The sequence below is a fragment of the Anopheles ziemanni genome, chromosome 2 (genome assembly GCF_943734765.1).
Source record: "Anopheles ziemanni chromosome 2, idAnoZiCoDA_A2_x.2, whole genome shotgun sequence".
Classification (NCBI taxonomy): domain Eukaryota; kingdom Metazoa; phylum Arthropoda; class Insecta; order Diptera; family Culicidae; genus Anopheles; species Anopheles ziemanni.
The window spans coordinates 21,407,477-21,420,397 of NC_080705.1; the positions used below are offsets into that span (position 1 = coordinate 21,407,477).

General features: G+C 43.6%; 1 protein-coding gene across 1 annotated transcript in view; it reads left to right on the plus strand.

Moving 5' to 3' along the window:
- Window positions 1-8,517: 8,517 nt before the first annotated feature.
- LOC131293165 (uncharacterized) overlaps window positions 8,518-12,921 on the plus strand; it is a gene marked incomplete at its 5' end in the record, with an annotated part of 51,204 nt that continues 46,800 nt past the window's right edge. Inside the window, one exon of the mRNA XM_058321244.1 lies at window positions 8,518-8,643. Coding sequence (XP_058177227.1) covers window positions 8,518-8,643 — 126 coding nt within the window. The remainder of the gene's footprint in view (window positions 8,644-12,921) is intronic.

The window sequence follows — 12,921 nt, forward strand, 5'->3', positions numbered from 1 at the left end:
TTGAAAACATTAAATCAGAGTGTCCTTCACATGCTCCATACTGCTGCTACCGACGCGCCATATGCTGCGGTCGGTCGCTTCCCGGCTTGGAAAAAAGGGCCTGTGGGGAGGGAATCGTTGACTGGGAAACGTGCGTGACACTGGCACATCCTGTGGGAGGGCAGCATTAGAACGTTGCCAATTATGCTGAAAGTGTGCGTGTGCTGTGACGATTGCAGAAGGGGGACTTAATTTTTCATTTGATGAGCTAAATGTTGAGTGTATTTTATTGCACTTTGCTTTTGTTTCCACTCACTTTTGAGGTTTCGTTTTACTTTCCACTCTTTTCTAGAGAGAGAGACAGCCAATATTTAAAAAGGTTACATCAATTTTGATAACAATCCCTTTTCTCGTTTAAAGTGTACTACTTCAACACAAAGAACCTGAAAAATATGTTACTTTGTAACTGAACTAAAAATGAACACAGTACGGTATTTTTTTTTAGAACACTTTACCAATCAATCAGCTCTAGCCACATTTGGCCTTTCCGGTGGGTTGGTCATGACCCCCGAATCGTCCGTGAGCAGCAACCAACACATGAACTAACCTCGCCGGTTCCCGTTTATTGGTTTAGTTGGCTGACTAGTTTGAACCAACCAAAAAAACCCTAGACCAAATTCCAAAACGCACCGAGCTTCAGTCTCCCAATCCTCGATCAGTTTAATGCTATTAGCGAGCGAAGGGCAGGGGGAGGGGAGTACGGAAGTGGGATGGGAAGGTTACAATACTGCGGCTAAGCCACCATACTTTTGAGTTGCAACTTTTTTGGCTTTGTTATTCAAAACTTGATGCAATCGATCGGAACGGAAAATTGTGGGTGAGTTGTTGGGCGGGTTTTTCGTTCCTCTATTTATTTTTTTTTTTATGAAATTGTTTTCCACTTTTCAAAGGGGGTAAAACGTACCGTTGCACGTCGATTTATTGTGTTTGAAGCGCACATCGCCCTACGCGGCGGAGGTCGTAAATTGAAACAACAGAATTGTAAAAATTTCCGAAAATAAGATTTAAATAAAACTTCCTATCAATCGTTCTTCCCATTAAACAAGATAATCTATAGAAACCAATAGAAATAGTAGAATATTTAATTTGGTTTGCGTTGTTTGCCGTTTTTATTGAACAGCAATTGGTAAAATCGTTTCGAAAAATTCAGTTACTAAGCTTCAGCACACTTTGCAAAGCTGCGTTTACAACTCCTAAGCTCTATGTTGTCATTGATGGTGTTGTTGTTGGTGGGTGTATGTGTGCGGTGTGCTGTACCATTCATCGTGCGCTCGGTAATGTTTCACGGCACCAACAAAAAACAACAAGATCGTCGGTCCGTTGGATCTGCTGTGGGCCAATGCCATGTTCGGGAAATGCTGGGCCGCGCGTAGGAGAGTACAATATGGCGAACTACGGAGTTTCTAGTCTCTCCTCTCTCCTCCCTCCACTCCCCACTGCCGTCGCGTTATATCGACCGAAACCACCCGCAATCGAGGCTCGCTCTCGTAAGCGGATTATTATTGTGCCAACGGTGAAGCTAAACACAGGGTGCGAGGCAAACTTCTCAGGCAGCGGAGAACGGCACAGTTTGACTTCGCCCAACTCGTTCGATTTTCCGCATGTGTACCACGACGATGGAAAGGGGAAGGGAAGGATAGAGGGTGGGCGGGGTATGTAAGCCACGCAGTGGCCACTTTTTGTTGTCATTCGATCGGTATCGCCGTAACATCCGCTAACCGACCGTTGGAGATGCTATTTTGCTCTAATTGGAGCTACGCGTTTCGGACGGGGGTAGTTTCGAGGGGGGGAAGGGTGAACGGTTGGTAGACACTGGGAAGACGATAAATTTCAATTAATTCAAAACCTCACACGTGTGTGTTATCCGTGACGTCGTCACAGCGCATGGTTGCAGCACTTAAAATTTGGCCTTTTAATTTTTTTTAATGGACACTACCAATTTAAGCTCATGAAAACAATGTTCATTGATTTTTGCGTAATTTCGTTATTGGCACGTTTCCACGGTGAGTTCGTTTTACGAATGGGAAATATTTATAACATTTTATGGAAATCAAGTGTAACACGACCATCGGAAACAATCTTCTTGCTGATTAGAACATTAGTATTATCACAAGATGAGTTAGATGGTATAATGGGTCTTCATTTCAAGATTCTACAGTTGGGTACTTCAGACTCAGATTCATTCATACGAATGAATCTTTGCTTCAATTTTGAGATGCATCTAGAGTCATTTAATTCAGATTCAGATTCATGAATCTAAATAGTTCATTCAGTTTTAGAGATTCATGAATTGTGAAATGAGATATTCATGAATCCTAAAGATTTATCAATTGATGAACAGTGACGGGTCTAAAATGGGTAGAGGGACTCTCGTTTTTTGGTTTTTGGTCGTATGATCCACGCCAATGCAAAAATCATAGAAATTCGTGAAGATTCAAGAAAGATTCAAGAAGATTCATTACGGTTTCGAAAGTATCTTAAATGTTAGAAGATTCGAATCCCTTGAGATTCATGAATCCATCGGAATGAATCTTAGCTGAAGGATTCATATGAATGAATCTCTCCAAAAGGTTCATAAGGCACAACATCATCGGATGCATTAGATTTTTGTTTTCGTCATTCAGTTTTCAAGAATTAATCTGAATGAATCTTGGTTGACTGTTCAAAGTAAATAAATACCCCCCAAAAGATTCATCGGGCACAATTCAAAAAAGTTTTCTTTGTTCGTATGATTTATGAAATAACACAATCTAAAAATGTTACTTAACATTTGACATTTTTGTATCCGAAATTCAACATTTTCTGGTGCAATCTTCAACATGGTTCATATTTGCCTTGGTTTATTTTACCTCAATTATCAACGCAGCTTGCCCTTTCCGAACGTTATGCTTTGATTTATTCGCCTTCTCGGTGCATTCGCACGGATGCAGCTCGCCCATTAGTAAACATAAAAATATGGTACAGAGTTAATGACGCATCGCTCATCGGAGCGCATAAATCGTTGCCGTTATTCATTCGGGTTTTTCGTTCTTCGGTAGCAACCGTGCTGGAACACGACCATGCGGGGCCACATAAACCCTTACATTGCGAAGTCAAGTGCCCTTAGTTGAACGCCTCCTTTAAGCTAAACCCTCTTCAGGTACAACGGGGCGTGTGGTGTGCGGAAACGATGGAGCAAAATACATCATTACGAGTTTGCCCTTACATGATTATTAACTCGTTCTTGTGCCGTACTTGTAGTGGTTCTGTGTGGTTTAACGAATTGTTGAAAAAGAAAACTGTATCACGCTAAATACTACTGGTTCAGTATAATTTTCTATCAAATTGAGGATGATGCTACAAGTTGATAAGCAAATAAAGGTCTGTTAGTTGCGAACCTGCGCCCCTCCACAAGTACCTTGCTGTAAATGATCAAACTCGCACAACATTTGGTTGCTGGTTCGTTAGCTTTTGATAGCATAATCTGACAAAACACATCTCATTTCTGTACCTCGCAGTACGTTGTGCGGTGCACGGTTCCGTACCTCCGTACCAATTCCCTGCGAGCAGCTATTTTTGCGGTTTGCCCTGGCAGCCCTGGGCCGGATCTGCAGGTTCCCTACACAGATGATATTTGTTTGTGGTCCGTTCGAAGCACATACTGTGCTTGCTGGCTGCGTGTGTTGCGTTTGCGGCTTCGAAGAGATAACCGAACGAGCCCCGATCCGACGGCTGCTGCCCGGCTCTCGGCTCCATTCACACCGAAGCGCTGAACTATCAATCATTTGCTGATAAGCGTGTCGGTATTTTGTGGTCAGGTTGGGGGCACCATGCGCGCGACTACCCGGCTGCGTACTCGTCTCGTGTGCCCGTGTGTGTGTGGGTGTGTCTGTATGCGAACGTGTCTGGTTGGCGAACCGCGACTTCCCGTCCGTGCCGGGTTTGCGCGACCCGTGGCGAAGCTAACGGAAGCGGATTAGACCCGAGACGGCTGTCGGGAACAGTTACCAGCGACTCCCGGAGCGAACTGGTAGGTTTTGCCGTTGTCAAGACACGGCACTGGTCGTTGCTCTTTCGACCTGGATGTGTGCGCGCGTGTTTAATGGCACTGTTCGATCAGTGTGACTTTGATTTTTGGTATTTCGGTGGTTTTTGCGGCGTCCTCAAGTTAGGATGGAACATTCCATCAATTATCCCTCGATGGGAAAATGGTTGGTTATCATTGTTAAACACAATCTAGTCGAAAGGACTTTTCAAAAAGGAGGTCCAGAAAATCTGCCCACTTTAAAAACAAAATGCACCTGCTTTATAAGCTATTGTCAGACGTGGATTAGATCTTATTATTTACACCAAAGGAGGGGTTTAAAAGGGATATTAAACAATTGCAACATTCAGTTAACAGTCAAACACTCATTTCACTCATTTGAAACCCAACTTAACTTGTCTAAACGGGAAATAAACAAGCATTTACTTAACGTAGCGTTTATTTTTCGGCAATGAAATTTATTTGACACTTGCTCAAGTGACTGCTTTGGAAGGAGTCAACAGTATACAACCATTCAAAATGATCGTTAAACGAAATAAACAACGTCGTTTTATGCGATTTAGTTCACTCGAATAATTCAAAACGCTAAATGAGCGTTACTATTAATTTTAGAGATGAAATTATATAGCTCATTTACAATTCTGCATAGTTTGTTTATCGGTTGACAGTTAGCGTTATTTTGTTGTGAGTCGTGTGTACGCGTGATGAGTTCGGAATCATTCAAACAACTGAAGTGACGACGAATGAAGGCTTCTGATGAATGAAAGTTGCTGTCATCTATCTGCACTATAGTTGTGTAATTCAGATTCAGGTTCATAAATCTGAATGGTTCTTTGCGTTTGATAGGTTCACGAATTTTTTAATGAGAGATTGATGAATCCTAAAGGTGCAGCAGCTAATGAAAACTGATGAGCAAACAGTGGGTAGAGGGACCCCCTTTTTTTTAGTCGCATGATCCAGGCCAATGTTTGAAAATTCGAATCCCTTGAGATTCATTAATCAATTGGAATGAAATCTGAGCTAAATGATATTTCTTATTTCTTATTTCTTAGCTAAATGATTCATATGAAAGAATCCCGCCAAAAGATTCATAAGGCACAACACTAATCTCCACCGTAAGGTTTAAGCATTTCATTCTTTCCATCATCATTTTAAAATTACGAATAAAAATGTTACAGAAGTTCAAAAAATATTCGCGAGCAGCATACAACAGACAGTGTTATCCATGTGTGGGTGACGCATCGCATCACTTAGTACTAGCAGCTCGTACGCGCTTTCCTTCGCCATCGATCGAAATAGTAACATATTTACCAAAACGGCGTTGTTTCGTCTTTTATCTCCCTGAAAAGTGATACAAATGTCGTCCGGAGGAAGATAAAATTCACTTTAACCAACACGTCATTCCGCCGGAGCGCTAGTGTGCATAATGTTTTTTACACGCTCTTTATCTGCGCAGGAAAATCTTTCATGCGAGCGATTTTTCTTCTCTTTCGGCGCGTGGTTTCTTTCCTTTTTGCTTTGAAGTGAAAAGGCACACACACGCACCGGGGCTGTTGGGAAATAAAACAAAACGTGCAGCAATCATGTCGAAGAGAGCACATATACTTTATATCCATCCTGGCAGAAGCTGCTCTAGACTCACGGATACAAAAAGAAGGACGCACACACACACACATACGCAAAAGGCACACATGAGCGAGCGGCGGATATAAAGTTGTCCTGCGAACGATAAAGAATACCCGGCGGATACTTTCCCTTCCCCGCCACCTCCCACCGTGGCCGTTCGTTCTACGGGACCACCTTGTGCGTCCTTTGGAGTGAATTTTCCAAACGGTTTTGAATTTGCCTCCGTCCAACGTCGCCGATGGTTCGTACCGGGGCCATGTTTTAAGTATGCATGTGGCGCTATTGGTGCCGGTGCTTCGCTCAGCTGTTAGTAAGCTTAGACGACGACGACGACGACAACGATGACTCCAGCGAAATGTACGTGTGCGCTGTGCGTGTGCGCCCTTCCGTTGCGTTTGCTCGTCGGACGAGACATTCTGTTCAGCTTTCCGCCGGAGCCTGAAAATCAAAGCCCGGCGCTTGCATCCTTCCACAGCACAAGCCATACCCCTTTATCTCCTCATGCCTTCCCGAGCGCTTTCCACGGGAGGAAAAAGCTACCGTCCGGAGGTGTCGCTCCGCCGAGCTGCAACCGTTTCTTTGGCGAACTGTATGCAAACTGACTGCAATGGAAATTGTGAAAATGGGGTTCAACGACGCTGAGCCGCTGGAAACTTTTGTGCTCGGTGGAAAAAAAAACGAGTCCAAAAGGAGAGGGTACCTTCGAGGTCGCAGTCACCGTAGTCAAGCCGGGGTGCGTGGGTAGAGCTGATAAATAAATTAGCATGGAAACTAGACCCGAGCAGCGAATTGGGGTGGATGGTAAGAGGACCGGTACGGAGAAGGTCTTTTCAGTGCAGACCAGAGGAATTTCCCCCCCTCCCGGTGGGAACGTTTCCCTCTTCGACAAAACGATGCTTTAGTTCTCCAAGTGGATTTTCAACCCTGTACCATCGTGTTCATTTTCATGAAGTAGTCGGGTTTTGGATGATGGAAAACGGTTGGAAAACGAAAGCACACCAATTTCCCAACATCGGCACACTCGATCCATGCGGTTTACGGGGCTGGTGTTTAATTGATTGTTGTTGCATCCGAATGCAAATTGTAATGCACCGATTAATAGCGAGAACTTTGATGAAATCCTACCAAACGCTTCCGAGTTTTCCTTCATTTTCCCCCAGTGGGAGCTTACGCCGGTTTCGGTTTTAATCCAGCAATCGATTTTGATTGATAATTTGAAACGATTTGCATTAAACCGAAACAGTACTCATATGGTCTATCGGTGTTCAATTCTCTTTGAGGTGCGTGGCTCTCATGGTTCAACAGATTTTACATGTTCCATGTTCCTTTTGCTGTGATTTTTATATTAAAAAAATATACCTACCCTGATCAAGTTGTATTGTTTGAATAACGAGTTGTCATTTAAATTGGACTTCCTTAACGAAGAATGAACAGTGTATTCACGCACAAGAAATGAGGTTACCCTGGAAGGTCGGCACTCGAAAGATCGCCTCATAAAATCCGTCCCACTAAACTCTCATTTGATGACCGGGTTGGACGATACGAAGCGATTTATTCATACAACATGCCATAACCGTTCGACGTCGGCATGCATGGTGTGTAGAGCATTAAAAAGCAGTAACACTTGGGCAAAGCAAAAAAAAAAAAATGTAATAAAAATGCTCAATAATCGTACGCCCGCGTTACTTCCGGTTCGACACCGGCAACGACATACAGCTGGACGCGAAATGGAGCATAGAAAGGGAGAACATTGTGATAGATCGGTGTGTGAGATGGGTTTTGTTGTTCGATTGTTTCTAGTAATACACACATAGACACACACGCATGCGGCTATCGATCTGTAGCCATGTCCGCTGGAGATCTTTTGGCCCATTCGTTTCCATTTCGCTATGCTCCGATTTTATTGCTTTATGATTGGCGGAAATGCGCCGTTGCGAACGTGCCGCGCCAGGGCCGGCTCCATAAATTTGGCCGTTGCGGCATATAGCGTTTGGTGCACGGCGTGGATGATGATTTGGATGATTTGATGTTAACATCACATTCACTCTCGTCTATGCCCTTCCGTGCGTCGGTTTGCGGGAGAATGCGATATGAACTCCCTTTTTTCATTATTATATGATTTTATGTCGCATTGTTGTTTGACCTCTGATGGAGGTTGATGCGGGATGCGTTCCGTTTCGAGTCTGCGAACTTCTGAACCTTAGCGTGACTTAAACGGCGATTATCTAACTGTTTGGCAAATATTGGTATGAGTAGATCAAATGTTTTATTCTTTTAGTAACGTCCATTTTAGGCTAAGAGTTTAGTGAGACTTAAACGACACCTACCTTCATTAATCTAGCAAGTATTGATATGACTAGTTCATTTGCCCTGTTACACGGGCTGGACTATGAATATTTTCATGGGAAAGCTGTCTAGGAGGTGAAATATGCAGTTTTAGTCAAACATTACATTCACTCAACATTTTATTCCAAGTCCAGTTGGCCCACTTTTCGAACCATTGAAATCGGTACTGTCCGACTTCATATTAATCTTAGCAAGCTTGGTTGCTGAAAAATGTCCATCAAACATCTTCTTTAGTTTCTGCGTGTTGTCCATCGGAGTCAGCTTTGGATTGCGTTCTGGTTGATTAGTTCTTTATTGGTTGCATAGCAAAGTTGCATGCAAGCTGAGCTTGTACAGCTTAAAGCATTACAAGTTGTAAGCGTGCTTTACTAAATTTTATATAGATAGATAGATTGTAAATAGATTACATAAAATTTTATTTCTTTCAACAACATGCAGCTCCTAAATTGAGACGGTGATTTTAACTTCGGTTTCTGTTTTCGGTTTACAGGCACGATGAGCATGATAGGATGGAGCGGAGAGAACGGGATAAACAGGCCCGTGCCCAGCTACAGGCCGAACGGGAGCCGGAACCAGCAGCGCCACTGTTTGCAGCACCGGTTAAAGTGGTAAGTCCAGCGTGGGACAAGTGGTTGTGTTGAATTATTATGCGGAAGAATTAACCCGCTGGTCTGTAGTGGATAACAGATTTAACCAATGTCATACTGTTGGATTCGAATCAAAGTCTCAATATCTGTGCCTCGCACCGTGTGAAGGTAAAGGACTGTAGAATGGTCTTCGGCGCACAACAATTACGATGATCGCAAAGCATTTTCATAATTGATCAAACGAGGCATCGTGGCTCGTCTTGGGAAACGGGTAAATTAGGTAAATGAATCGACGCTCAAAAGGAACTGGAGTGCTGGTAACAGCTTGCGGGGGCTGAGCAGGACGAACGGCCGTGGTTGGTCCTTGGGATGCACCTTCCAAGCCACTCGCAAGAGCCTCAAGAGGGACAACATGCACGCCGCACGCCGTGAGATGCTCGAAGGATTGGGAATTTCTAACCATCGTTTATTGGTTTCCGGCCCTGAGCTTCCTCACCCGGTTGCATATTCCGCAACGTTCCGGCCTGCAAGCCCTGTTACTCTAGCCCGGGAGAGGGGCTGTCCGGTGCCGGAGGTTCTTTGCAACTGGATCAACATCATCTAACTTTCTGGCTGCGCTCGTTTGTCCGATTGGTCTATCCGGCCGGTTGAGAGTCTCGGAAAAGTCAAGCATTGTGTACGCCACTCCTGGCGAGTGTGTGCACACATACCAGCGGCTTCTGTGGTGTGCCCCGGGTGTAGTCAAAATGCATGCCTGCCCAGGAAGGACGTGGCATGTGTCTCCTGTCGGTGAGTGTAAGATGGGAAAGTTTCAGATTTTCGTGAAAATCTCCCGTTGCTCCGGCGGGGCAGTAGCACACTTCGGTGAAGCCAAGTTTGGTCATGGATTGGGGCCACAGAAAAGACACACATATACACACGCACACACAAAGTAGATACATATTGTGCCGTTGGACGGAAACAAACACTGGAACCGAGGATGGGTGCATTCGAATTCGCTTCGGTTTCCTCCATCGGTGTGACTGGTTTGTCGGTGAAGGGGAAGAAGCAGTTCAATGTTTATCCAAGCGTGACCCCCCAGGCCCCCCGGGTTGGGCGAGTTTCCGGTAAGATTGCCCCCGCTTGCCATCTCTTCCTGGGTGGCCCGGATGTGCTGGTTCTCGAGTGAAGCAGCTGCTAGTTGCAGTTACCCATCGTCGTCGTTAGCATTATCATCATCGTCTACATCTACGTAGGGTACGGCCCTACTGTTTTTGAAGTATTTTCAATTGGATGGGATGTTCCCGTAATGCTGGATAGATTTTAGATGGTGAAGAAGATGGAGATACCTTTCTTGCATTCCCACCATCCATACGAACCTTTTACGGTGGGAAGGTTTCCGTCAAACGTTGTTGGTTCTTTTAAATAAATCGAGTGATTCTACTTGTCCGAAGTTATTGTTCTTGCATCTGAGGTTCTAAAGAAGTTACTTACTTCCTAAACGTTATTCTTGGCATGCAACTTTGTGTTGTGCATCATGTATATGGATTGCTTTATACAGAGTTTCGTTCTATACAATGGAATGTTTCAATAGGCAAAGGTAACATTTAAAAAGCATAGTGAATAAATGCAATCGATAGAGAGAGCATTGCAATCAAATAGGGGAATATGGCACACAACTAAGGGAAATGTGCATACCAAACGGGGAGCTTTGTAACCGGTTAGAGGACCAAGTTGTCAACCTCACAAAACTTAAAACTTGCTTTCGCGAGTTGAAGAAAAGAGAATTAATCATCATGTATTTTTGCTCGTTTATTACTTGATTAAACTAGTTTACACTCGTCTGTCAAGCAAACGTAGAGAATTTCGCATCGAGTGTTCTCCATCGACGAGGTCCATTTCATGTTTACCACGACGAATCTGTTGTTTAACAGAACCATAACAACTCGAAATATAGATGGTGAAAAATTGGACAATATTATTTTATATTTCAGTAGAAAAAACTTTCTTGGACGAAAACAACGTTTTTGAACGTTTTATTATCCATTCAGTAACCATTTAGTAAAAAGAAATGATGAGTTTTGCGAAGTATGAAGTTTGGTCCCCTAACCGATTGCATAGTATCCCGGTGGGTTTTCATGATTCTTTTTGTTATATTCTCCTATTTGATTGCAAAGTTCCCCGATGCGCCTGTAAACATCCCCTGTACCGATTCAATTTTCCCTCTACCACTTGAAACATTCCATTGTATAAATACATCGAAACTCTGTAATTGGTTTATAATTTATTGTGACCCCTCTATGAATGAATAAGCCAAATTGTTTGCTTACATTAATAATCAATGATATTTTTTCTTTTCTTCAGTGATATTCTTCCATTTGCTTCATTGTTGAGTGTATTTCTGTGTGCAGTTCAAAGTTTTTGTTTTGCCTTTCTCAGACTAAGCTGCCGTGCACAAATGGTGTTACGAGTGCCTTGGGGCGTGACGAAAATGTGTATGTGTCTTTTCCGGTGGACTACCTTTTTATTTGCCTTTTTTTCCAGATCCATGCCGACGCTGCCTCAGGGTGGCGCTCATGTTCCGTGTTTAAAGTTTCATCCCCGATCGCTTTTGGGTTGAGTTTTGGTCCGATTGGATGCGAATGGGTGTATTTCTTTCCTATTTGCTTTCCGCCTATCCCTTGTGAACTTTAGCAGCTGTATCTCGGTGTAGGTGCAACACAAGTATGTAGATTTGTGGTTTCCAGCCGGCACTAGGAATGTTCCACCGAGTGCTCCCGGAAAATGGTATATTCCAAAAGGGAGCCACTTCGAAAGTCCCGCGTTAAAACCGGATGCGAACGTCCTACCGAAATTCAACCAACCGCTCCGCCTCCCCACTGTTAAGGGAAAACGAACTCAACTTGCCCAATTTTGCTACTTCCTTCTCGAGGTCATGATGATGAACGTCGTTGGTTGGGGTCCCCGGGTCCCAGCGGGTCGTGCAAAATTACTTCATCAAGAAAAGGAAAAGAACGAAATGAGAAAGGCGGGCAGGACGAACGTCTTCTCGATGCACTTGATGGAGAAATTTGTCCGTGTCCCCGTTGACGGGTCGGGCGAATGCGTGCGGACTCTTGTGCTTGAGCTTTTGTGGAAGGGGGGCGGTAAGGGAGCGAGGAAATGACAGTATTTTCTGGAGAAAAGTTTTGCATTACTTTGTGCTTTCATCCGCCCGGACCGTTCACCGCTTCCGTGTAGCTGGGAGTGTAGCTGTTTCGGATGGCGAAAAGCGTGTTGTATGTTTCCTCTTGGACACTTCCGCCGAACCCCCCCAGCTCGTAAATCCGCTTTCTTGGAGATCCCTACGAGATTGAGTAGAAGAGTAGAGGGATGTAGATGGGGACGCATTGAAATTCTTATCTCACACTCCTTGCACGCTAAGTCTTAGCATAGCCACAGTCGTTCGCAGGATCTAGGAACGAGAAGCGAACTGTTGAATTTCTACGTTGTGCTTGATGCCTTCTTTTGCGCTCCCATTTGTGCTTCGTGTTTTTTCTCCTGTGATCCGGAGGGTATTCTTGGATAGCGCTGTACTTGGCGAAGGAAGACAGGTGTTGGTTGGGAAGGAAGTAGTTGAATTTTTCGATGGTTCCGTCGGAAGAGAACTTGCATTTCATAATATTTCAAGCAGGACCGAAAATTGTCAACCTTTGTTTCGATGGTTTGAAGAAAACTAAACCATCATTTTCCTATGTTTGATATTTGTAAACCGCTCTAAGAAAGAAACAGAAAAAGAGCTAATTAGTTTGAAAAGCATGAGTTAAACGTGTTTTTTCATCATTATCCTTGATTTTATGTTCTTTGCATGACAAAACCATGTACCATGCATGTGTGTGGGTGGTAAACCGTGCTTATATGTTTGCAATGGCAAAACGATCATTTGTGCACACATTATCTACCACATGGCTTACTCTCCATAGTTCTCCAAGTTCCATCCGTAGCAGAGAAGCACAATTTTCATTTCGCTCGAAAAGGATTATCAAGTACGCTTATATCCGCTATTCGTATTTAATATCAACTTTGGCAAATCCTTCAGCGTACAGAGAATGATTATGCGGGACGGGAAAATCTAAAAGTTAATCCCTCGGGAATGTATTTCAAACCGAACTAGTAGCATAATAACAAGCTGTGGTGCGCTTGATAAATTCCATAATATTTTTTTTACATTTTTCTTTTAAAACATGGTCTTATATACTATGTGTTCAATTATCGTGTGCCTTCAACTAATTGAAGAATGTTTTGATGATATGCTAAGGATTTCGTTCTGTATAATTTTGT